At 33.7% G+C, this 25,996-nt stretch overlaps 4 protein-coding genes and 1 long non-coding RNA gene across 9 annotated transcripts; 2 read left to right on the top strand and 3 right to left on the bottom strand.

Annotated features, from left to right (window-relative positions):
- The first annotated feature begins 1,072 nt into the window (after positions 1-1,072).
- LOC140861833 (11-beta-hydroxysteroid dehydrogenase B) lies at positions 1,073-3,284 on the top strand. Its single transcript, XM_073264835.1, has 6 exons — positions 1,073-1,258; positions 1,878-2,070; positions 2,192-2,277; positions 2,383-2,514; positions 2,690-2,854; positions 2,949-3,284. The coding sequence occupies exons 1-6, from the start codon at positions 1,073-1,075 to the stop codon at positions 3,282-3,284; spliced, it is 1,098 nt and encodes a 365-aa protein (XP_073120936.1).
- A 375-nt stretch (positions 3,285-3,659) lies between these two features.
- On the bottom strand, positions 3,660-9,438 carry LOC140865159 (uncharacterized). The gene is made up of 13 exons (XM_073269696.1): positions 9,082-9,438; positions 8,371-8,487; positions 8,208-8,234; positions 7,674-7,764; positions 7,280-7,323; positions 6,961-7,059; positions 6,412-6,467; positions 6,220-6,274; positions 5,950-6,051; positions 4,879-4,944; positions 4,650-4,771; positions 4,370-4,541; positions 3,660-4,051 (listed from the first exon to the last, which is right to left on the bottom strand). Exons 1-13 carry the CDS (start codon positions 9,220-9,222, stop codon positions 3,989-3,991), a joined length of 1,155 nt encoding a protein of 384 aa, XP_073125797.1. The 5' UTR covers positions 9,223-9,438; the 3' UTR covers positions 3,660-3,988.
- Positions 9,439-10,016: 578 nt separating this feature from the next.
- On the bottom strand, positions 10,017-12,240 carry LOC140865219 (small ribosomal subunit protein uS7-like). The gene is made up of 4 exons (XM_073269784.1): positions 12,082-12,240; positions 10,915-11,186; positions 10,394-10,597; positions 10,017-10,291 (listed from the first exon to the last, which is right to left on the bottom strand). Exons 1-4 carry the CDS (start codon positions 12,172-12,174, stop codon positions 10,237-10,239), a joined length of 624 nt encoding a protein of 207 aa, XP_073125885.1. The 5' UTR covers positions 12,175-12,240; the 3' UTR covers positions 10,017-10,236.
- A 2,253-nt stretch (positions 12,241-14,493) lies between these two features.
- On the bottom strand, positions 14,494-19,231 carry LOC140860337 (uncharacterized). 4 transcript variants are annotated; one of them, XR_012143680.1, is made up of 13 exons: positions 18,940-19,231; positions 18,392-18,476; positions 18,227-18,297; positions 17,461-17,575; positions 17,250-17,329; positions 16,754-16,838; positions 16,525-16,605; positions 15,965-16,059; positions 15,767-15,817; positions 15,458-15,538; positions 14,995-15,077; positions 14,848-14,925; positions 14,494-14,714 (listed from the first exon to the last, which is right to left on the bottom strand). XR_012143680.1 is itself a non-coding variant. In XM_073263309.1 (13 exons), exons 2-13 carry the CDS (start codon positions 18,455-18,457, stop codon positions 14,691-14,693), a joined length of 900 nt encoding a protein of 299 aa, XP_073119410.1. In that variant the 5' UTR covers positions 18,458-18,476; positions 18,890-19,229; the 3' UTR covers positions 14,494-14,690. The 4 variants fall into 4 exon arrangements, 3 of the variants coding, with proteins under 3 accessions (XP_073119410.1, XP_073119409.1, XP_073119411.1); XM_073263309.1 differs by having other exon boundaries at positions 15,005-15,077; positions 18,890-19,229; XM_073263308.1 differs by having other exon boundaries at positions 15,005-15,077; positions 18,940-19,228.
- A 2,323-nt stretch (positions 19,232-21,554) lies between these two features.
- LOC140864805 (uncharacterized) lies at positions 21,555-24,049 on the top strand. Of its 2 annotated transcripts, XR_012144352.1 has the most exons (4): positions 21,555-21,737; positions 22,099-22,230; positions 22,300-22,370; positions 22,465-24,048. It is a non-coding gene; the product is annotated as an uncharacterized lncRNA (long non-coding RNA). The 2 variants fall into 2 exon arrangements; XR_012144351.1 differs by having other exon boundaries at positions 22,300-24,049.
- Positions 24,050-25,996: the final 1,947 nt, after the last annotated feature.

The following is a 25,996-nucleotide window of genomic DNA, read 5'->3' as shown; positions in this document are numbered from 1 at the left end:
TTTTTTAAATTCTAAAACTATTTTTTTTCTTTATTTTTCTGAGTAGTAAATTCATGTATGTTTAAAATGCATTAATTCCATTATGATATACAATTATACAATATGGCACTCGATCATTAATATTCTTTTAAATTTTATTTCAAATTATCTCAGCAACTTGTATTTGTGAATATTGATAATGTTTTCTTTAAACTTTATTATTACATGTGGAAAAACGGCACTTTTCAACGTCTTGTAATTTTGCTTCTATGTTTAGTATTTTATGTTCTCAAAATTTCGGTTTTAGGTTCAGTTTGGATACAAAAGTCATTAGCTAAAAAAAACATTTAAATAAGTTCAGCTTTTTAAAGTACTTTTATTAAAATTAAAAAAAAAGAACAAAAACAGTATAACGTTTAGATAAACGTTGAAAAATTGATTTTTTAAATAGAAATTGAAGCTAAAAATTCAAAATTTTTTGCTTTTAAAAAGCACTTATTTGGGCTTAAATAAGTGTTTTTTTAAAAAGCGATTGTTGTTAATAAACACATAAGTTTTTAAGAAAAATACTTTTATAAAAAAAAAAAGTGCTAGTTTTTATTTTTTATTTTAGACAAATTTAGCAATTTCAGAGAAGAAAACTAAATCTGTAAAAGGAAAAAACATTAATAATAGACTAACATATATATAAAGTAATAATTAAAAGCAACATACGGGAAAGTATACCATTTTCCGTTCCATATACGTATTTAATGATTAGATAATGATGTGGACTTTAAGAATGATCATGTGTTTGGAAATCGGGAGCTGGGATATTTTCAGATAATATATATATAATATAATATAATCTTACTAGTACTAGAAGAAAGTGCATATATAAAAAAAATTAAAGATAATTCATGCAGAAGTTCCAAAAGGCTCATCCACTGAGTATTCACTACGTTTTGATACTCATAGCAACACGTGTTCACAAACCCCCTTCTGCATGCAGCTAGCCATGCTGTTATTGCATACATATTCCCTCATTTCTTTTTCAACAGTTGAATTTTATTTTTCTTGCAGAATTTCTTGAGAGTACTTAATTTCGATCGGCATGGATCTGATCAACACTGTGCTGAATTTTTTTGTGCCACCAGCAAGCCTGCTGATGCTTGCCTTTGCATGGCCGACACTCACCTTCATCAACTCCTGTGAATGGATTTACAACACATACTTCAATGCTGAAGACATGGAGAACAAGGTGGTGGTTATCACCGGAGCTTCTTCCGGGATCGGAGAGGTATAAAATTCTTGAATATATAGCTCAGGCAGGGTTTGATTACACGCATGTTTTTATATAGGAAAAATTGTTTTTTTGGTCCTAAATGTTTGTGACTTTGCAATTTCGGTTTTTTATATTTACAGATTTCAGTTTTAATTAGTCTGTTGTCGTTTTTTTTGGTCAATTTTAATCTTTTTTTTCTGATGTGGCTTTGATGTGACACCAATACAGCGATGATGTGGAGCTGAGGTGTATAATGTCACGTAAGCATTTTCGAATAAAAATAACTAAAATTGTCAAAAATCGAAACATACATGACTAAAACTGAAATATGAAAACATAGAGCATCGAAATCGTAAAGTCAAGAAATGATTATCATGATACGGCTTTGCATGCAATATCGATTTAGTCGAAAGGGAACAGAAATGATTATGATACAGCTTTATATATAAATATGGAACCAGAAATAGTTACAAGTTCTTTTTGTTTTTGTTTTTGTTTTTCTAAAAATTGTAAGTGATTAATTGTTCCCATGATATATTAAATCCTAGCTAGTAGCCCATGTACTGATCATGCTTATTTAAGTTTTAGTATTATACATCAATCTCTACTTGGTATTTGGTATTTGCAATTACAGCAAATCGCTTATCAATATGCAAAGAGGGGCGCAAACCTAGTATTGGTCGCAAGAAGAGAGAACCGGTTGTGGGGAATAAGTGAGAATGCGACAAGGCTGGGGGCACAGAATGTGTTGATAACGGCTGCTGATGTCGTGAAAGAAGATGATTGTCGAAGATTTATCAATGAAACCATTAACTATTATGGCCGTAGTAAGAATCGACAAGTTGTCACTCCATTTTTTAGATTGATATATCGTTTTTGTGGACTTGATGCAGTATCATTTTTCTTGTATGTTAATTTGGTATACGGATAATTTCTGTCATGTTGCAGTTGATCATCTAGTGAATACAGCAAGTTTAGGACACACTTTCTACTTTGAGGAAGCTACGGACTCGGGCGTGTTTCCCATTTTAATGGTATGGACAAGAACTAGCTAGTTTGAGCTTGGTCCCGTCTATATCTGGTTGGATAGATCATAGATCAAAACGATGTTTAATATCTAAAATATGGTCCATTTTCAGGACATAAACTTTTGGGGTAATGTGTATCCAACTCATGTAGCCCTCCCGTACTTACGGGAGAGCAATGGTCGCATTGTGGTGAATGCCTCGGTTGAGAATTGGTTGCCTTTGCCGAGGATGAGCTTGTATTCTGTGAGTTGATAATTTACCATCAGATCTATATTACATGGTGAAATACCTCCGGTGCGGACGCCACATCTTTTTTGGGCGATCCAAATCACATAGAACCTTAAGCGGGCACTTTCCTACTTTTATGCTTTCTTTGGCTAACAACACTTGCCTATTTTCTGTATGTTTGCGTTGATAGGCCGCTAAATCGGCACTCATAAACTTTTACGAGACGCTGAGGTTTGAAGTGAGGGAAGAGGTCGGTATTACAGTTGCAACACATGGTTGGATCGGAACTGAAATGACCAGAGGTAAATTCATGGTGGAGGAAGGGGCAGAGATGCAGTGGAAGGAAGAAAGAGAAGTAAGTTTCTTTGTTGAGCCATCCATGTTCATGTATATACTCGGCCTAAAAAATGAGCAGTCTTGAATGGCTAGTCTAATTTTTTGTTTACAAGGTGCATGTATCTGGTGGACCCGTGGAGGAGTTTGCGAAACTTATTGTTTCTGGGGCGTGCAGAGGGGATCCGTATGTGAAGTATCCGAGCTGGTATGACATATTCTTTTTGTACAGAGTCTTTGCACCAAAAGTGCTGTACTGGACTTTTAGCTTCCTCTTAACGACTGCGGGTGCACGAAAAACGTCCTTCATTGGAACTGGGAGGCCGTTGCTAGAGGGATCCCCTTCAAGAACGTTTACTGGAAGCCCTCAGGGATCCCCTTCAAGAAGATTTACTGGAAGCCCTCCAGTGACCATACCCCAAGCCTTTCAGATGCAGCAGAAAATGGAGTGAATGGATATTATCACAATCTTTACATATGGTTTTCTGTTCTATGTTAATCGTGTTTATTTGCAGCAGAACTCTTGAGTGAGAACTGGAATAATGCCTGGACATTGTTTATTATTGAGTTGAATAAACAAACATCCAGTGTGTGGGTGCTGGTTTGTGAAATGTGTGCAATCAAGGGGAGGCGACTGCCTCTTTGAAATCTACAAATTAGAGATTTGATATTTAATATTTTGAATGGGGCAGGAGTGGGAAGAAAATTGAAATTTAATGTATATAATTTTTTTTTTTTTCGAAAAAATCAAATCCAATCCCATAATTCTGTCAACTGTGCAAACCACAGGTTGTAGACCATTTTTCTGCAGTCAAGGAACCGTGGCATAAACTGGAACTAAATCTTAAGAACACTTGCTAAAATGAATGTAAGTGTGGTGTAATACAGGTACAAATAATGCTCTCGTACCAGGCTATATATAGCTTCGTTTTCTTCTTCTTACTCAGACTCTATATCCAAAAATGGCTTCAAATAAACCTAATATACGCTGCAATCTGTTATGCTTCATTCCAGTCACCTAAATTCTTGTGATGCAGCTTCCATACAATGAATGCTTGGAGACAAACACGAAATCGTTACACATCTACAAAAATGTGGACATATTGAGCCTCAACTCAGTTCAATAAACGAAGGAATCATGGCAGCATCCTAATTCCTAAAATCCTTGGAAAGAGAATGAAAGAATTCTAAAAAGCCCGTCTGGATTGTCAGCATGTACCTGAAACAAAGCAATTTTTAACTGTCATATTCTCACATATCCATCGAGAAGGGATACAGGGGCAGATGATTTGGCTGATAGAGCATTTGCCTCCTTGTCTTCTTTTGCAGGAGGCTTGGTCTAAATCCCTCTTATCGTTTATTTTTACAGTTTTCTTGTCATACATCGGCTGAGGTCTTCACCAAACCTCCCGTCTAGACACATGCCATATTCTCTTCAATGAAGTGGTAGAAGTGCGAAGTTTGAAGGTAGAGCTTTGAAAATGAAGAGAATATCAATTCTTGGATCATAAGGTTGAAAAGATGTTAAAGTACATACCCAGTGGCCAGCATCTTCGAGGACATGCATTTCGACTCCACCTCCCTCTTCAGCTGCTTGTTCCTCAGCGACATGAATCCTACGAAGGTCTTCTAGGGCCCATCTGTGCAAGCTCCTTTCTGCTTTCAGAAAATTAATATGTACACCCCGAGGCACATCTTCCACAATTTTCCTATGAGGTTTAGCAGCTGTAAGATTCACTAACGCGTGACATTGAAAAGAAAGTAACATGCGGACACAGGTACTATTTCTTCTTTATTAAGTTCGGAGGAAAACTTACCACATATTTGTCTCTTCATACGATTGATACATCTCTGAAATACCTTTGAGATCAAATACCCAGGAGAAGCTTGATGATGATGATCCATTAATTGGAGTCTGCCGAAGATTCGTGACCACCCACTGCGATGGAATAACGGGTCATTAAAAAATTAACTGGTTAAGGAAAAGTGAGAAATGTTATTCAAATACATAATACTCACATAGCTAGTACACAGCATACAACTAACCTGTGCCACATCTTTTGAGAAGCCGCTCTGAACAAGAGCATCCATGACACCTCGTTTGGAAGAGACCTTCCTTGAATAATAATGTGAGTGAATATGAATTGGTACCAAAAGTTCAATTTAAAAAAAATGAACGCCTCATAAATTCCAGAGAGATGGCAAAGGAAAAGTATGTCACAAACTGCGATTGATGAAGCTACCCACACTAAATTGGTGCATATTAGGAATCAAAAGTTGAAATTATGTTCTGTAAAGAAACACAACATGTAGGCAAATGGATGTGATCAAAACAACTGTAGCATTGGCAGTATAGCTATGTGTCTAGTTACTTGTTCCTCAAAGTCACTAGCAAACAAGTAGGATGTGAGCCAAAAAAGCATATCATAGCCTATATGTTAAGGCTCTAAACTCAAAAACACATATGGACATGTTACTTAACAAATTAGATATAATGTTTTCTTTCCTGTCTAGTAAATATTTAAAGCCGCTAAACATTTATTTGTTCCACCCACGTGCTATAATACAATATATGTCTGGTTCAAAGCCATATCGTTACTGTTTCAGAGTAGGCTTGGCCTTTAAGAAGCAGAGGAATAATTAGGCCCATGGCTTCATAGCTGGAAACACATGACATACAGATGTAACGGTTATCACTTCAAACCGGGAATAGGATTGTAGTCATGTTTGTCACTTGAATTATATCACACGAAAATCTTCAAGAGAACTTCAAAATATAAAATGCTTGATCCAAGAGATTCAAAACTGGTCTGATACACATGCAACCATCTCTTTTTTACTCTCTTCTCTCGGTTCAATGTGAAACATGATGCTAGTTAGTATTAACATGAAATAAAATGACCTGTGTACTGTAACAAAATTTTCAATAGCTAATATCTTTAATATAAAAGGCATTCTCAATCTTTGTCAAGTGAGTTTGAAAGTAGAATCATAGTTAAACTCGTTGAGCATGATGAGAAAATACGGTAAATAAACCAAATATTTGGTTTTATAATCAAATGGAGAAATAAAATGACTCAAGGAGAAGTAAATAGGTTCAGCCAATAAACAATGTACCTCTTTTGGCAATGTATTAAGAAAAGAGATGAGTTCAGCAGGATGGTCATCTCCATCTGCACCAGCTCGAACGTTTCCAGGAGTAGCATCTAAAACCCAGACCTGAAATGAAATCAGCAACAACATCAAGAAAATATTGACGAAACAAAGTGCGAACCCAACAGTGATCCGTCATCCTCAAGAACTACCATGTTTAATATATGTCTGCAGCAGATTTCAACCAAAAAGATAGACATGAAAAATCCAGAAGGTTAAGAATCCAAAACTTACTCTAACAGGTCGAGCAAGAGGCTTTGCAACCTGATCCACCATACTCAAGGCAACCGCAGGGGACAAAAATAGGAAAATGTTTATGAGATATCATGCATCACACTGTCCTAGTGTAGTGAAAAGATCGCTGAAGAAGACTCATTCTGATAATCATCTATCAATTAGATATTGAAAGTGAAAACTAAGCTACCTTTTCCACCAAAGCTGTGACCAACTACCACTCGAGGAGTAAGCCTCATCTGACCAAGCTAGTTGACAGAACAAATGAGTATGGTTAGACGAAAGAACAATATGGAAACAAACTTCATTCCCTATCATTTAGATGGATAAAGTGGAGGGTCAAATAGTGTATTAAATAACAATACTACATGGAATACAGGTGGGTCGATAGGATAAACTAATCTGTTATCGATTCTAAAGTGGAGCCAAATTCAAAGTAACAATAGAAATGGTTGCAATCTTAGTGTCTCGGAAATTGCATTTAGGCAAAATTTTGCATGCTGCTACTTAATGTGGAAGGCAAGACAAAAACTTCCTGACATAAGCAATAGTTTGAATTTACATCAGGCAAAGCATAGCTTACCACCGTTTGGGGAAATCGGAAGCTACTAATGGACAAACAAAAATACAAGAGAATATAAGACAAAATATCTGTGTGCGTACCATAGACCCCAGATTATGTAATTAAAAAGTAAAAGAAGCATCCCACATAAAATAAAACTAATTTTGTGAAATGCATACTAGCTTTAAAACGTCAAGAGCAGCTGCAGCGACAGAATGGGGTCCCCTCTTCTTCAGAGATGCTGAATCACCATGACAGCGCAGGTCTACCAGGAGAAACTGGGCAATACATGTACATACAGAGAAAGCTTTCAGTTAACGTTATGATTAAAATCCATACAAGTATGTGGCATCTTCACGTATACCTTCAAAATAATGGAAAACAATCCAAACGGTCGCATCATATACGACGTACTGATATCTTTTAAGCTATTTTGTTAGAATAAAAAGGCACACACATGCACTCAATCAAAAACGGTGAACTGCATTATTGACATACTTGCCATTTAGGGAACTCTTTAGCCAATCTTCGAGCAAAAGTACCTGTCAATTTATCACAAGTTGTATGTTTAGGATAAGTTATAACACAACTTACATGAACTATAAAATATCAAGTGAATACAAAAAAATTGAAGATAAACCTATTAAATCAGAAATTTTCAAGTATAGATTAACTGGTTAAGCCATGTGTCTAGAATTTGGATTATTCGGTATTGCTTTCAACAAATTCCTAGCCAGCAACCTTCAACTGATAGTGAGATAAATAAAACAGCAAAATAAAATGAGACTAACTGATGGTTGATTTCAATCAACCTACTATTTCACAATCCAAAATCTGAGTGGTGAATTGGCTAACAAATAACTTCTACTCTAAATAAAAGATTAGTACCCACCCCAATTTTTTCTGCAACCTAGAATGCCATGTAAAAGAACAGCGGTTGGAGGTTCAGGAGCTGATTTGTCTGAGATGTAACTCCACCTCACCTATGCAACAAAATGTCAAGGGCCCAATCACACCAAATTGGTGTCAATTAAATTTTCACAAATAGCTTCAGACTAATTTGCTGTAGCTTCCCACAATTAATCCAGAAAGCATAGTCATTAAAACATGAATTCTACATTAGAATGAAACAAAGTCTACATAACATCAGTCTTCATCATGCATATCCAACATCACTAACATATTCTGCTGTTACCAAGGATTAACTTTTTAAATGGGAGAAACTCAAAGAATAAAAGAGTTAAAAATATTGGTACGTGGTAATGAAATATCGAACAGAGAAAGACATTCCAAAATGGCTTAAATTTTGTGCTTCTCATTTGTGTCAGTCACATAAAAAATGAACTCTCCAAACAGGGGAATAGACAGGAGCATATCAGTGCTATAAAAATTTTGGAAGAAAAGATGAAATACACTGGGAACTCACATCTGTTCCTTGGACAAGATCGTAAGCCTGCATAAAGAAATGGTCACATAAGCTCAAAAAATTTAAGTCACGATTACTAGCAGAATAAATATTTCCATGGAACTCAAAATTTTAAATATATTTCTTTCACGTGGAATTCCAGATATGATATGCTGATTATTACCAAAACGTCAGCAGGCTTCAAGACAATGCTTCTATCTGCTAGCTTCTCATCTACATATGCCATTCGAATGCTACAACAAGTTGACTCTCTTCTACAGTGGTTCAGCCTGACTTGCGACTGTTAGATACACATAAGTCAATTAAGTAAAATTTATTCATTCAAATGAAAAACCACAAGACGCAATTGGAAAATACGTATTTAAAGATTAGGGTCTATGTTTAAGAACACGATGCCTCATTTTCACAGAACAGTTCGATAAGAATGCCAGTTTCCAGTCCTCCAAGGCTCTAACTGAGAGTGGAGTTATAAATCAGATAGAAAATGTTGGCACATATATTACCATTTTCATCCAGCTTGTCTAGGGTCCTTTTAATGTAAGTGTACTGAGATTGTTGAAACGGAATTTTCCTTTCATCCACCCTGAGCTAGAACCTTCTACCTCTTGACATACATTTATTTCTAACGTTCAATATTTTAGAGATTACACATGCACAAGAGCCATAATGCACAGCGTTCTAAAGTATAGCGACACATGTTACAAGTAAAACAGCAGAAACAATAAATTTAAAACCTTAAGGTACCGCGCACACAAAAGCAAACAAGAGAGATCACCAGCCACATAGATAAACCACTATAAACCTTAACCTATCAAGAAGAGCTGCATTTGGGCACATAATCGTCATATTATTGAACAGAAAAAGATAAAAGAACCTGGCCAAAAGGCCTGGACATCGTGATTTTCACCAGCCTAGGATCCACCGGTGATGCTAAACGTTTCCGATTATCCAAGCTGAAAGCATCTCGAATTTGACTATGGCGGCAAGAAACATTCGATAGGGCGGGCGCTGACATTTAATTCAATGATGAAGAAAACACGGACCGCCAAAAAGATGCGAAATTTAACAGAATATGGAGAAAATAGGTGGCGGATTCAGATTCAGGGGGAAAATTGGCGACTAGAAAAGGTAGAGAAGCGGAGATACCGAAGGAAATTTTCTGAGTCTCTCTCTCTCCGCCAGAGAATGAGTGGGCATGTATGGAAAGAGACGCTTAAATTTGACTCCATGTATGTATGGCGCATATGTGGAGACGGTTGACCCTAAATTTGATGGGTGTCTTCTTATTTTCTTCTTTTCTTTTCTTTTCTTTTCATTTTTTTTTTTTTGGAAACCTAAATTTGAAGTTCTGTTTTCTTGAAGTAAATAATATGTATTGATAGTTAACGAACCATGTAAGTATTTACAATTTTGTTAGAAAAGAAAGGTAACTAGGTAAAGCATCAAGCCAATCAAACTCATGTCTAACAGTTAAAATATGCTTTCATACAAAGTACGTCACTCCATTAGCTGATCTTGGGAAAATCGGACAGTAACTTGTGAAACATAAAGACAAAAGTCATGACCAACGAATTTGGAAAATGATTGAGGCTTCCAGTGCTCCAAGGACCGGAGACGAATTATCATTCAAAGCATTATTGGCATCCATTTCAACTATCCAACCATGATCATGGAGCAAAACTACTGGCTAAATTATTCTTGTTGGATTATAGAAGTATAATTTTAGAAACAATGGATTGCTGAATACGAAAGAAACAGTAAAATTCAGTGCAGCGACGGAATTTTAAAAAAAAAACAATGGGACAAAAATGAAATAACGAAATCCACTACAGCATAATAACTCAAGTAGTTAATCAAAAACTTGCAGTCTTAGCAGTGCAACTGGCCCTGAAGAACATTGCTGAAAGCATAAATAAGTCGATGCCACATGACAAACGGAACACCATTCACACCGAAGTACAAAGTACAATGATTTTTCTAAAGCACAATCGAAAACAAAACTGTCTTTAGACCGACATGAGCATTGCTCTCAACGATTGGCCTTGGCAACCCTTTCAATCTCATCTTTCTTCTTAATGGCGTAGCTGCACAATACAAGAAAGTGAAAGAACAATGAGGAGGAAGTAGCACGTGTAGAAGATTTGAATAATGAAATGCTAGTAGTATCAAGATGGGCCAGCAGCTACCTGTTGGAGGACCCTTTGGCCGCGTTGATGAGTTCATCAGCAAGGCATTCAGCAATTGTTTTAATATTTCTGAATGCGCTCTCCCTGGCGCCAGTTGTAAGAAGATATATTGCTTGGTTGACACGTCGCAGAGGTGAAATATCAACAGCTTGACGTCTCACAACACCAGCAGAACCAATCCTGGTCGCATCTTCCCTAGGTCCACTGATCCAAAACAGAATATAGAAGTAAATATAAAATGCCAAGAATAAAATATTTGAAATAGGAGGGCTGGAGTAATTCTGCAACCCAAATTGATGCCCTTACAATGATTAAGACAGTATGCAAACATGATTAATTTACAGTCAAGCCTCTTTATGACATGAAAATCAGAATAAAATAGATGCTATGAATAGAAGATTGCTAATCAAGAACTGTGATGCATACACGTCATTCTCGGTGGAGAAAATTTGCGATATGACCATAAAGCTGTACAGTAAAACTTCAAAACTATGACTTTTGTCAACCAACGAACTTCATACCTGTTGATCACAGCATCCACTATAACTTGGATTGGGTTTTGATCTGTCAGCAAGTGAATGATCTCCATGGTATGTTTGATGATGCGCACGGCCATCAGCTTCTTCCCATTGTTACGCCCGTGCATCATCAGTGAATTAGTCAACCTTTCAACAATTGGGCACTGGGCCTTTCTGAACCTCTTCGCTTGGTACCTCCCAGCAGTGTGAGGCATGTAAACGGGGTGCTTTGAAGCAGTTGCAGTAATGTAATCCTCAACAGATATATCATTGATCTATACAGGAGTGGAAAATTCAAGGATTCAAAGACCAGAGGCACTTGCAACTGAGTATATCAAATCCCAATGCGCAAAAGAAATGCCAATGCCCAGCCATAAATTGTTTTTACAAATCAACAGATACTAAACTAAATGATTCCTTAAGATTTGATTTTGTCACAAGATAAGATGTCGATATAACAAGATTGCAATCACCCAATACAGTATCAGATTCTCAACAAAAGGATTTTTCCAATTCACTCAATTTATTTTTGTCCAAGTCACATTTTTCTGTGTCCAACTGGCTTTTCTTTTTAATTTTTATCCAACTCATTTCCTTCGGAGGCCGAAGCTGTGGTCCAGAAACAGAAGTTCACACACCAGTAACTAATAATGGACATATGGATTCTCGAGAATACCAGGAGCTAAGTTTGACAAGCTACCAATTTTTATTTTCCAAAGGCGGGAGAGAAAAAAGTATTCTCCTTCGATCTTTCATAATTGACAAATTTTGTTTCTTCAGCAAATGTAAACCAGACATAACAGTGAGAAAGAGTTTTAAGCATAAAAATGAAGGGTCAGACATCACCGATCAAAAAAGCTTGACTGATTCAAATATGAAATTTAAGAAATTTCAAGGATGGATTTTCAAAAGTTACTAAAGATTCATGTGAAGGAAAACATTTAAATGGCGTGTGTCATCGTTCCAATTTCTTTCCAAGGGGCATACAGATGCAACGACATCCCCAGAAATTTAAATCAAACAGGAACCAAAGCCACATATAATACAAACACATTCATATCTACACATGAAAACAGAAAAATGTAATTATTATTATCACGTAAATTCGCATCGAAAATTCATCACAAGGTATGCTAACCATTCTAAAAATTCGTGGAAGTGGAAACTAACCTGAACTTCGTCGTAGGACCAGCGGTTGAAGAGCATTACAGAGCTATGAACCTTATCGTCAAGCTGATTAGTTGCCTCTATCGCATCCGCCATGTTGCCCTTTTCGATTTGCTGTGTTTGCTGTGCGATTAGCGAAGCTGCAATAGAAAGGAAGCAGGAAAATATAAATAGGGAGGCAACGAAACCCTAGGAATGAGAATGAAGTGAGGTTTGCACTGTATGGTCAAAAATACCCTTAACTTTACTAATTTACTTTTTTTTTTTTTTGAGGTTACTGATTTACTTGAATACCCGGTTAAAATTAACTTAGTGAATATTATTGTTTTTCGAAAAATATTAATTCAATTATTATTAAACCATGTTAGATCCTCATTTTACCGAACCGATTAATTGATTGTGTCTTATGAAAACAGAAAACCACCATGTTTCAATTTTTTCATAAATATTTTCTTGTGAAAAAACTTAAAATTAAAAACTAAATAAATATACTTAATAATAAAAAATTTAAATCATAAAAATAAAAATATTGCATGATAGTGACATAGAAGTAAAATCATGATGTTACCCTATGACATCTAGAGCAGTTAAAACAGGCTAGGGGCCACAACCTGTCACAACCTATCATTAGGCGGAATGAAAAAACACAAATCTAACCAACTTATTTTAAGTGGCGGAAAACCAAGCGGGCTTAAATATAATTTTACAGATTGGGGTGGGCCGATCCACAACCCAAAACAACCCATCGTTAGGCGAAACGGGGAGGGCCGACCCACCATTTGGTGGGTAGGAAAATTGACAACCCAATCCACCTATTTTATATGGTGGAGCGGATCAACCCAACAGATCTAACTTATTTTGACACATCTAATGACACCAAATAATGTCTTTCTTATGGTACATCTGTAACATACATGTGAGGTAAATTTGTACATATATATACATGTGTATGTACTCAGCCTCGGGTTTTCTTGTATTTAAATTAATATGTAAACTCTTATGAGACAGTCTCGTTGGTCAATTTTGTGAGACGCGTATGCTATTTGACCCGACTTATTAAAGAATAATATTTTTTGTGCCAGATATTTATTTTCATTATAAGCATGAGTCAAATCGATCCATCTCATGGATATAAATCTGTTAGACCACCTTATATGAGACATACTCAAGTTAATAACTCTTATGGTGAAATCCTTATGTATATAACTCAAGTTTTCAAAAAAAAAAAATACAATTAAAATTAGTAGTTTCAAAATCCATCAATCTAAAGACAATCTTACATTACATTTAAAAATTCCAATTCTGAACCATATCTCATATTTGAAATAGGTTACTCGAGCACGCTAACCGGATCAGGAGGAAAATTAGGTACAAAATGTGCATATTAGTTGAGTCGATCTCAAATATCATATTATTTGATCTCGACTCGGTGTTAGTTTGATAGGCTCGAATTCAACTTGAACTCTATCAATTATTAAATTCCAATATCGAGTTCGACTCATGAAAAAATCGAGTTATTCGAGCTAGAAATATCCGTGCTTCACAGTATAAGATTTTTATTTTTATGGACAAAAAATACCCGTGAACTAAATCTTTTTAAATAAAATAATAATATATAATTACTCAAGTAGCTTGCGAGCTACTCGAATAGAAATACTTGAAATTCGAACTTGACTCAATTGAATCGACTCGAACACGACTCAAGTTCGATCAGACCAAGTTTGAGTCAAGTTTTGACCTAAACATTAACAAATAACTCGACTCACTTACAACCCTGTTTGGTGCTACCATATCCTAAAGAGCAATGTTAAATTTTCAAAAACCCCTTGATTTGGGTTTTAGCTTTTAGGCTATAAAACGGGCCGATTATTTAAAATCTTATTGTTTTATTGTATAAGTCTAACCCCAACGAGGCAAACACATCCGTCCCTGTATTAAATGTGAGGATTTGAGATAGGTTAATAGCATATACAATTTAATTATTTACATATGTTTTGATTTATAATTATTTTCTGATTTTTTTTATTCACGACATTTGCATCAACAAAACATGCATAATATTGTGTGTATCATATAAACAAGAAGCCCTAAGTTAAAACATAAATTTCAAAAATTAAAAAGTTCGTACATTAAAATCATTATCAAATGTCTAAAAAATATAGTTACCAAACAAAATTAGATATGTATTTATGTATTTGTTTTACATGTTTCTGATTTTTTATTGTTATGTTTACTATTTACTCATATATGATCACTTAAACAATTATCTTAACCATATTAAAAGTAACGTTCATTTTTCACTAAAATTAAAATTCATTTATCTTAACCATATTATTATTAAACATGTATCTTTAAGATGCATAGATTCTAGCAAACATGGTTTGCCTATTTATTTGTAATAGAGGATTTCCAGCAATTTACCAATAAAAGAGGATACACCTGGGAATCTATCAATCCATTGATTATCAATATCCCATGTTTCAGTTTCTAAATTCAAAAGAATTCATAAAGATAAAAATTTTATACAAGTCTAAAACACTAAAACCTTCATTAAACACAATGCCACCAATGAAACTCATATTTCCGTTGCCCGTACTTATTGATTTCAGCTGCTAAGGACGACGAAGTCCTGGAATCTGCACCAGACATTTCAACACCATGCCACAATTAGTAGGAACATCTTGATAGAGAATGCAAGAGTTTCAGGACGGAGAAAGAGAGGTGGTGGAGTCATCTGTATACTCGTAGTCATTTCATATAAACACTAACCTCGACGCCATGAGGACCAATTCGAATGTGCGATATAAAATTGAGTACCAGAGTAGCGAATTCATCAGGAACATCCTCCTATGATTCAAAAACAAGTCAATAAAAATGCAGCCAGCAATGTGCCCAAGAAAATGAAACATGTGATACTCGATCTAACTTGTATGGCATGGCCCGTATGCCTGACGACCACCATTTGGAACTTTCCTTGCATTTGACCAATAGTGAGAGTTCTGCAACAATGTTCTCAATTAGTATGCAACAGCCTCGCTGGACACACCTTTTTAACATCAAGCACTGATTACCCCAGTCATGGTTATTAACGACATTGCAATCAAAAGATAATCAAGAATGGGGCTTTTGGATTTTGAAGCCGGGTGGAAAGCTTCCGAATGTTGAAACTTGAAACCATGATAGAAAATATCAATAAGACAGTGTATTCCGTTTACAAATTGATACATAAGCATGGTTTGATTTTACAGGTCAAATTGAGACACATTTTTCGTATTTAGTGTTATTTCCTATTGAAAACTGGGAAACGACCATATCATTCTATACATGCAACATCCTAACATTCAATAAAATTTTCTGAGAGACTTCGAGAGAGAGAAACCTGTCCAATCTATCAGTGCCTGCCAAAAGCAATAGTTTTGGTACAGAAGATGACAAGAACCTTTCTGAAAGTCCCTCATACCTAAAACATAATGTCACCAATTTAGAAACATTAATTTTTAGATGAGAAACAAAAAAAAAAAAAACAAGCGAGTATAAACAGTCGAAAAGAAAATTAACAGGCACGATAGCAAGTTTCAAAAGACGGGACTGTTAAACAGCAAATAAGCAAGAAAGTCAAACGTCGGCATTAAATAAACAACTCACTGGTTTATTAATCATATAAAGTTCATAGAAAGAATGGTTTTACCAGCCTCTCCAATATTGCTCTGTTTCTTCCAGTCTAGCACGATGGGTATAACTACAGAGCAGCACGAGTCACCAATTAAGTGAAATTACCAAAAAAATAAGAAATCATTCACCAATCAGCAAAATTATTAATCGGTAGAAAATCTTGCTATGATTTATTAATTTTGAAAACCAAGAGTAAAACCAAAAGCATGTTTACCACTTTCTCGAATCATCATATGTCAGTGTGCTGGGAATAGAGACACGAGCAGATTCAATATTTCTCAAAGTGCCTCCTTTGACACTCCATTCAATCTACACACACAAGTGTAACACAATAATTACCAACAACTAAAAATAAAAATAACATGTGGATGACCATTATTTGAATTAGATGGAAACAAGTGAACCGAAGAACTGCCTCAAGTGATTTATAAATTCAATGTACCATCTGCTTCAAAAAATGCTTAGCACGAGGACATAAATGGTATAACCATTCTAAAACCACTAGTTAGATCTAATAATTCATGTGGTAACAAGTTGTCCAATTATGCACGATAAGCCTGGTTGAACGTGATCAGTATCAACTAGAAAAATCTATGAGACAACCAGAATGGTGGAGAATAGTGTTGGAACTCATTGGGTTTGAAATTACCTTGTCTTTCATTTTATTTGTCAATCTATCACTCAGCTGACTAAGATGATTGAGAAGAACTTTATACTGTAATTCCACAATAAGAACCCGCACAAAAAAGGATGGTACTAAAAGCAAGTGCTCACCGCTTTCTCAATTGTAGAGAAATGCTGCATTCTATTCGATAGAATCTTCTGCATGTGTACCAATGATGCCAATGTTGTTCCCTGAAATTCTCTATTACTATAAATAAGCTTTAATCGAGATTTCAGTGATTAATGTTTAATTATAATTTAGTTTCCACTAAAAGCAATTATGATTTAAAATGTAAAGCAGCTCGAATTTTTATTTATTCTTTTCATTTTTTATGCAGACCTCAACAACATCAACAATAACTAACCCAGCCAAGCTGGGAAGTGCCTTCTTTGCGGTAACATGAACAGCAATGGAGCCTCCCATGCTGCATCACAAGGATTTAACATCTACTCAAAATCTAAACAAATTTATGAATAAATAAGTACTTGTGGCATAAACATTGCAGAAATGTTTCAGGTTACAGTCGCCGTCAATAGCATACATAACCTATAAATCAATACTTTCAAAAGAATAAACATTGGAAGGGTTGGGTTAATTAGTTGTTAAAAGTCGAAAATCAACTTCAACAACTTTAATCTTGCACGAAAACTCCGTGAAAAATATGTTACCGCACAAGTCTCACATCAAACTACTAGTTACAAAGTTCGATAGCATGAAAAAAAAAAATTAGGCGTTTTTCCTGTGAAAATCAAGCTTCATTATCAAGAACATAAGACTGGGTATGTGATTAGATAACATAAAGACAATTTTCTGTGTTATGATAAAGGAGCACAACCTGTGACCTACAATCACAATTGCAGGAGGAGAATTTCCATACATGGTCTTCAGAACTGCCAGTACATCATTGCACATTGTCTGAAATTATTGCGAAAACTCAATGACACAAACTGAAAGGCATTATATCGTTCGGATCTTCAACTCGTTATACAATAAAAACAAGATTTTCCATGCATATTTCATTGCATTAGTTTCTTGCAAGAACATACCTCGATAGATAGATCAAGATCATTCCCTGTGGATGACTTCCCATGTCCCCTCAAATCCATGGCAACTACCTGAGCTTTCTCTTTTATTTTACTAGCGGACATAGCAAACGATAGCCTAGAAATGTGATGTTCATCAATATGTAACTCAGATTGCCAAAAAGGCAAAACACATCAATATAAATGCACCGAAACGACGTGGAGATCTATCAAGCAACAAAAGATTAGTAAGTTTCTGAACCATTGCAACAGTATAAATACAAAATTTAGATGAGAGTACAATCCTCATTTTCTATTTGTTCGTGTACGCTGCTAATATATTCCTAGAGATAAACAGGTAAACACGAGATGTTAAGAGAAAAATGGAGAAAGAACATAAACTGCAATGTTCTGATAAATAAAAATAAATGGATAAGGCTTGGCTATGTCGGTCTGCATTATTTGGAACATTATAAGACAACACAAAAAAATATCAGGAGACAAATATTTCATTTCTACAACATTTGATATTTTATACTATATATTTACTAAACAACTGTGAGAAAGAAGCTGAAAATAAATGGACAAATGAAATATTGACTCGTAATTAACAATGAAGCAACTGTGATTGCACTTCCTTCGTTAGATTAGAGAATCAGTAATAGGTAAATTCTCCTAGCCTCCATATTTAATTAGAATTGTTAATCAAATAGAGCAAATTGATCTTCCCACGACAAAGGAAGCATATATGAAGGTGAACTACATAGGTCTCAATAAAGGATCAACCTACCCCGAATAACCCCCACCATGTAGACAGAAAACAACTGGACCCTCAGTTCCAGCCTTATAAATGTGAAAAACCTGACATGAAATGTATAATACTAGAGAAATTGTTTCCTTAAGAAAATAAAAATACGAAGACTAATGAAGCAATAGGAAATATGCTGCAACTAACATCCTCTGAATCCTCGATATGGACATCTTCTTCTTGGTCAAAGTAACTCGTCCAATCTAAAGGCATATATTTTTGTAAAGAAATCCTACAAATGCAAACATGAAGAAGACAAAAAATTCATAACAGAACAAAAAAAAAATTGTATTTATAATATTTTATCACGCAATTATGCAAATAAAAAACCAAGAAACTGAACAAAATACAAAATAAATAGACACTGATATCTTATTACATCAATAACTGTCACCAGAAGAATCAGAACACAAATTTAAAGTTGAAAAACTTAACCTCAAGTATAGATGAATAAGTGTGGCATAAAGATTGAACTAGCGACATGAAACAGAAAACGAAAAAACAAGTCATAATTTTTCAAGAGTGTACTACAAAAAATGATCACGAAGAATAATACTGCACTCGCAATGCGAAAAAGATTAATGAACACACTCTTCAAATAAAAGGTTAGAAATTTCATTTGGAACAAAAATTCTGAAGAATTACAGCAAAAATGCAAGAAAATGGCGTAAGTTGATCGAGTATTGAGTAAATACTGCACTGGTGGACGATCAGGTTTGGAAGCAAAGGAGGATGGCATTTTCCCGAGATTTTGCGAGGCATTTTCGGATTCCTCTTCCGGAAGCGGAGCTAGGTTCGATGAATTCTCCATATTTCACAAAAAAAATTGTGAGTGAGTGAGGAATGAGGATTGTATATTCGATTTGATCAGCTTTGCCTTTGGGTGGAAACTAGATATATGCTTCATTGATGTGGATCAAGCCGGACCATCTCAATATGCTCGAATATGTTCAGACCCATTTTATTGACAACATAAGCCCAGCCCAAATCCAGTTTACAGTGATTGGTTGGCACGCGAATAATACTTTTTTTCACGAGAATTCGAATAATATATTTTTCTCATAAAATTGACAGGTATGACAATGGTTCGGATAGGATTTTATATCTTCGTCTTTATCCATTTATTGCATCCACCTCACCTCCATATTCATCATCATCCACATCGGGTGTTCAACTTTCATCTATGTCCTCATATCCATCGAAAGATCGGATATTCATACCTACCCATAACTCTATTATTACAACTAGTATTTCACTCGTGCGATGCACAGATTATATCTCGCGTGTAGTATGATTAAATTGGTGGATGATATGAAAAACTTTGAGCCTTAAATTAAAATATAAACAAATTTAATTTTACAATACTAATAAGAATAAGGTAAAAAAATTTTAAAAACTATAAAATACAATCTTTAAATAAAACAGATGTCATGTTGTTATACGTGATGTTATTTTATACAATTAATGATAAAAAATAATAAAAATGAACATTTGAACAAATAGTTGAAATTCAAATTAGTTAAATGAATTATATATCATACAATTAGAAAACAAACAAATTATCTTATAAATTTTTAAAAACTTCCTTAAAAATAAAGTTTTGTTTGAATGATAATTTTCTTTCTTTTGGGGCCTATAACTATAGATTTTTTCGGTCAATCGCTTCATTGTTGTTTAGTGCATTCAAAATTCTGCAGTATTTGTTATGTTAGAATACTTGCTCTTTCACTGTTGCATTGGGATCGATCTTGAAATTTTCTTTTATGTGAGTACGTGGTAATTAATTTTGAAAATATGTGGTTGGATTTGAGATATGTTTGTCAATTTCTCGGCTATGAGATTGGGTTTGTGAAATTTTTTCTGGCAGATGGAGGAATGATTTGATTTAATATGCTTCATATTTTAAAAATTTTGTTGATTGATTTGTTGAATCTTTAATTGATATCGTATATTAAAAAATCAAATAAATTCAAAAAGTTGATTGATTGATTTTAATATATTACAATTTTAGTATGAATGCTCAAATTACATGTTTTTTTAATATATTATAGAATGTATTATATTTATTTGCACGTATCTGAATTTGAGAGGAGTGGTTTAATTTAATATGCTCTATATTTTAAGAATTATATTGATTGATTTGTTGAATTTTTAATTGATATGAAAATTTTAATTGCTTCAAAACATATTTCAAATTACTTGTTTCTTTAATCTAATTATAGAATGTGTCAGATTTGCTGGTATTTGATTTTGATTGAAACTAAAATGTGAATAAATGTTGAATTTTAAATTAAATAAAAAATTTAGGTAGATTGATTTTTGGAATCTTTATTGATGATTTTTAATTTAGAAAACAAATGTTATGTTAGATTTCTTTTCAAATTGGTTTGCATATTATCAAGTATATATATTTTTTAAACATTTATATGGTTTTTCAATGTTATTATTTTATTAATATTTTTCTTGCCAAATTGGTTTTTAAATTATCACGTATAATTTTTTTTACATTTATATGGTGTTTTTCAATGTTATTAATTATTAATTAATATTTTTTATTTTAGTCTTGCATGAAAATGTTATATGTTTGTGAAGTTTTAGAATTTATAATCTTGTGCACTTTCTTAATAAAATAAAATAAAATGTATTGTCATAAAAAATAATATTAGATAAATATATATATTATGTACGAATTGTTTTATATAATATTTTCAAATGTATACGGACTTTAACAATTAATTATAATTAAATAAAGTGATGACAAAGAATAAAATTTTGAACTAAAAATTGATATATTATATATATATATATATATGTGAAATTAGTTATTATCTATTTTTATCAGCATACATTTAATCAAATTATGAAAATCTTATTCAATAACGTTTCAAAATTTAAATTTTTTAGTATACAAATTACATGTGTTATTTATATATAGTAAATTAAAAATTACCTATGTATACATCTAATCAAATTATGTAAACAAAAATTATTACCATTTTTAACCTAAGTTTTTTGGCGGAATTTTACTATATATAGTAAAAACTCCACTTTTATATATAATATAGATATAGATTGTATTTTTTTCAAATCTAAACCACGTAAAAAGGTTAAGATTAATCTGGTTTCTTTCACACTGATTTTTCTCCAAGATTCTCGCAATATTATGAATGAAATCACAATATGATTAGGTTTCTTTCACGATTCTAGTTGATCCTTTACATGTACAACGAAATTTGTACACAAAATCTTACAACAGTTGATTCCACCTTTTTTTTCGAGTGTTTTTTTTCCTATCCACCATTTTCTCCATCCACGTTTCACACAAACTAAATCACGATCTCTCTCAGTTTTCACGCTTTCCTTCAATTCAATTGAGGGTTTCTTCTCCAAATCGCTTCTTCACCTTCTCTCCAAATTTCACAGCTTCTGCTCGCTACCCTTCAATTCAATCGGTGTCTTCTCCAAATTTACACCATGTTTGGATGCTGAACACGTAACTCCTCTTTCTCAATCTCTATATTTTTTGTTGGTTTTGATTTATGATTTTATGGTATTCCATTTTCCTCTGCCTCGAATTATCTTCTGGATTTAAGAATTCTACCATTTTTTACGTTTTCCAGTTTTCATCTATGCGGAATTTTTTTTGGATTTACGAATTTGTATGTATGCTATTTTTTCGTTCGACTGGAATTGTTTACTTTGTTAGGCAAAAACTGAAAATTGAGTAAATAACACCATCGACCGGTTTCTCATTCGATTTCGCACAGGCTGTTGTTTTTGATTTCAGAGAAGTGCATACAATCATTCACCTGTGTTCAATTTTGGTAAGTTCTAATTTCTACTATTCCTTTTAGAATACATATGGATTATGCCACGCACCACATCACCACCGCAGTCCGCAGTGCACCCCATCACCACCACCGCCCATGGTCCGAAATAAGTACTCAAGAACTTTGCCGGCCGATGTAAATGAACCAAAGACTGTGGTAATTCATTCTTTTATTTTCCTCCTTGCGTTTGTAGATCTAAATCTTTAAATATTGAAAGAAATGCAGAATACAAATGAGGAATATTGGAATCCAAGCAACATCATCAACGATCCACTGTCCAATTCCAAATGCAGCAGGTTTTTTCCTCCTGTACTTTTCAAGATCAAATTTAATTCATGTTTTTATAAATACTGACCTAAGTTCCTTTTCTTTTTCATATTTATGAGAAAGTTACGTAGAATCCCCATTTGAAATGAGGGGATTTTTATAGGGCGAGAGATCTTTAGTTTCAACTTTGAAGAGTGCTACGCATTCAACGAACCAGAATGTAGTACGCTTTCCGCTTTGCGTTAAACTATATTTTTTACAAAAAAATTATTTATATTTATTAGTTCCTAATTGTTTTGCTAACGGTTTTTTTTTTGGTCTGGCAAAAAATGGTAAGAACCAGGAATTTAAAAAAAATTCAAATTGATTGATTCGTTCTTCAAATGTATGGATCAATGTTTCTTCTTTGGTAATTTAATTTAATTTGTAACTTCTTAATTTTATTTTTCACCAATATTCATACTCATAAGATTATTCCTGAGATGTATACTGATCAGATTACTACACATTTTTTTTTATGTTTTAGTCTTCCAATTTGCATCTCATAATTACTCAGGAAAATGTTCCTTACATGCTTGATGAAATGTGCAAAATAATATTTTTTAGTAAATGCAATCAAATTTCTTATTCACGACTTTTATTTATTTATTTATTTAGTATTATTATTATTATTATTATTATTATTATTATTATTATTATTATTGTTATTATTATTATTATTATTATTTTATCTTTGTATATTTTATGGCGTACCTGTTCTTCAGGTTAATTCAAATTATTATTCATCTCATGTTTGCAATGATCCCACTTTTTATGTATATTTTATGTTGTATGTGATGATTGCGACATTGGATATATTGAAATGATGATTGCTTATTTTTCGGGCTTATTTTGATGGGATTTATTTTTAGCATAGATTGTTCAGTAATTCACTTATTTTTTTATTTAATTTGGCTTTATATGATAGTACGTTTTTTAAGATAAAGCCAAAGTTTTGCTGCATTTGATTGTTGTTTTTGAGAAAAAGGAATGAACTTCATCAATAAAAAAAATTCAAATATGAACTATCGGAATAGCTAGAAATTCATGTTTCAATTTGCGTTTTATTCTCCTAAATCTTGAATGCAATCTATATTTTGTTTTATCAAATTGTTTTAGTTTAATTTAATTACCGTGAGAGATTATTTACCATATCTTCTAACTATATTTGCTCACATCTCTTCCTATTCTCACTCAATAATTTCAAATTCTAGATTTCAAAACAATTACATTCACTACAAGAAAACATGGCAATTAGCGACGAAATTTGAAAATTTGTTCCTAAAATTCGCGACAGTTTGTAACAAACCGTGTCGCTAGTAGCGACAAATTTTTAAAACTACGTCGCTAATTCCAAATTTTCAAATTCATCGACAAGTTTTGTATTTTATTCGCTGAATTTAGCGACTAAAATAAAATATTCGTCTCTAAAAATGAAGGCGACAAATTTAATTATTGATGTTCGTCGCTATTTAGTACGAACTTCAAACAAAATAGACCGTCACTAAAAGTGTACGTAATCACATTAGCGATTACTTCATAAAATTCGTCGCTAACAACAACACACATAAATACTTGTCGTTAAAATTAGAGACTAACTAATGACAAAACGTCGCTAATTGCGAGTAAATATTTTTTTCGTCTCTAATTGCGACCAAATATTTTTATGCATCGCTAATAACGACGCCTTATATATCGTCACCATTAGCGACAAAAAGATTAAATTGTTGCTATTAGCGACGATAAATGTTTGTGTCGCTACTAGCGACACATAAAGAAAACGTCTCTAGTTGCGACGTTTTATTTATTTTAGTCGCTATTAGCGACTATTTTCATAAAGAAACGTCGCTATTAGCGACAAAAAATTAACAACTGTCGCTAATAGCGACGGTTTTAAAAAAATTCGTTGCTAATTTTGAGATAATAAACATTTCAAACCCCAGCCGCCGCACTATTTCCTTCTTACATTTTTGAGTTTTCTCCCTACACCCGCCCATCGCCCATCCCCAATCGCCGCCCCAAGCCCGACCTTCGCCGCCCCACACCGCTAACCGCCATCGCCGCTGTAGAAGAAGGTATATATTTATATATATATAATATTGTGTGTGTGCATATATATATATCTACAAATTTATGTGAATATTATTGAAAATTTTGGTTTGAAATGAGTTTGTAGTGTGAAATTTTGTGTTAGGTTATAAACCTATGAGGTGTCCATTCCAAAAGGCTTGCCTATTGGGTGGGGTTGCCTCATGAGTTTATAACTAACTCTTTATTAGTTTAATATTTCAATGTGGGATATCATAACATTGCCGACCCCTTGAGAAGCCGACGTTCGCGGCGGCCTACTTTAGGCGGCTTTCACTCACCTTTCAGTATTCAGTGCATGCATTCATGCACCTTAATCCGGCCTATAATTTTTCCAATTATCGACACTGATCCGATGGTAGCCCTTTCCTAGGTCACCCCTTCTCCTACGTCGGCTCTTAACGAGAGCATCAAATGTTAGGTTATAAATCCATGAGGTATCCATTCCAAAAGGTTTGCCTATTGGGTGGGGTTGCCTCATGAGTTTATAAATAACTCTTTATTAGTTTAATATTTCAATGTGGGATGTTATAACATTTTGCTTCCTTTCGGCCGTCGTCCTCTGCTCCGGCCGCCGCCGTCCTTTGCCTCGTAAGTGATTTTAATTTTGTGTTAATTATTGTAGTATAATATATATATATATATATATATATATATATATATATATATATATATATATATATGCAATTGCAAATGAAATTTGTTTATTTTGAAAATTACAAATTAATGTGTTCTTAGTTGATTTGTCGTCGTCGCCGCCTTCTTCTTCTTCTTCTTGAGGTAGGTATGTAAATATATAAATATCTATATATATATATATATATATATATATATAATTATAGATTATGGCTTAATATGTTTATTGCATTTTAACATGTTTAGATCGAAGACTACCTGATGTATGGCCGAGGATGATGACGAAGACTACGAAAAGCAACAGGACTATAAAATTAATACAAAACAATGTATTAAAAGAGAAAAGCATATTTTTGAATATTTTTTTTCGGAATTTAGCAACGTTTATGCACAAAATGTGTCGCTAATTATTTCGTCGCTATTAGCGACATTTAGAAACAAAAATCGTCCCTATTAGCGACGACTATTATTATAAAACGTCGGTGTTAGCGACGATAATTATGATAAAACGTCGCTAATAGCGACAAAATTAAAAATTTATTTCGTCGTTATTAGCGACATTTAAATATTAAAAATGTCGCAATTAGCGACGTAATTTTTTATGAAGATCGTCTATATTAGCGACGCAATTATCTATGAAGATCGTCGCTATTAGCGACGCAATTGTTTATGAAGATCGTAGCTATTAGCGACAGAATTTTATATGAAGATTGTCGCTAATAGCGATGTTTTTTTCAATTTCGTCGTTAACAACTAACGACGAAGAAAATAAGGATGAATTTAAAATTAGTTGCTAATTCGTCGTTAATTTAAAATTAGCGACGATTTTTTACCCTAAAAAGCGTCGCTAAACACCGAGCATTTTTGTAGTGATTTTATTTCACCACATACC

This window comes from Henckelia pumila, chromosome 4 (assembly GCF_033568475.1).
Source record: "Henckelia pumila isolate YLH828 chromosome 4, ASM3356847v2, whole genome shotgun sequence".
NCBI classification, from domain to species: Eukaryota; Viridiplantae; Streptophyta; class Magnoliopsida; order Lamiales; family Gesneriaceae; genus Henckelia; species Henckelia pumila.
The sequence above is the reverse complement of the archived record's forward strand: the minus strand, read 5'-3'. Positions and strand labels throughout refer to the sequence as shown.

Bases quoted from the DNA above. Each gene is read 5' to 3' on its own strand.
- LOC140861833 (XM_073264835.1), top strand. From the start codon at position 1,073: ATGGATCTGATCAACACTGTGCTGAATTTTTTTGTGCCACCAGCAAGC. The intron at 1,259-1,877 runs GTATAAAATTCT...TTGCAATTACAG, and splicing joins CTTCTTCCGGGATCGGAGAG to CAAATCGCTTATCAATATGC. The intron at 2,515-2,689 runs GTGAGTTGATAA...TTGCGTTGATAG, and splicing joins CGAGGATGAGCTTGTATTCT to GCCGCTAAATCGGCACTCAT.
- LOC140865159 (XM_073269696.1), bottom strand. From the start codon at position 9,222: ATGTCAGCGCCCGCCCTATCGAATGTTTCTTGCCGCCATAGTCAAATT. The intron at 4,945-5,949 runs GTACATTGTTTA...TATTCAAGGAAG, and splicing joins TTAATACATTGCCAAAAGAG to GTCTCTTCCAAACGAGGTGT. The intron at 4,052-4,369 runs GTATGTACTTTA...GCTTTGTTTCAG, and splicing joins TCGAAGATGCTGGCCACTGG to GTACATGCTGACAATCCAGA.
- LOC140865219 (XM_073269784.1), bottom strand. From the start codon at position 12,174: ATGGCGGATGCGATAGAGGCAACTAATCAGCTTGACGATAAGGTTCAT. The intron at 11,187-12,081 runs GTTAGTTTCCAC...ACTCCTGTATAG, and splicing joins GGTCCTACGACGAAGTTCAG to ATCAATGATATATCTGTTGA. The intron at 10,598-10,914 runs GTATGAAGTTCG...GTTTTGGATCAG, and splicing joins GTGGATGCTGTGATCAACAG to TGGACCTAGGGAAGATGCGA.
- LOC140860337 (XM_073263308.1), bottom strand. From the start codon at position 19,055: ATGGAGAATTCATCGAACCTAGCTCCGCTTCCGGAAGAGGAATCCGAA. The intron at 16,839-17,249 runs GTTGTGCTCCTT...CTTGTGATGCAG, and splicing joins ATTGTGATTGTAGGTCACAG to CATGGGAGGCTCCATTGCTG. The intron at 14,715-14,847 runs GTTAGTGTTTAT...TGTCTGGTGCAG, and splicing joins TTGGTCCTCATGGCGTCGAG to ATTCCAGGACTTCGTCGTCC.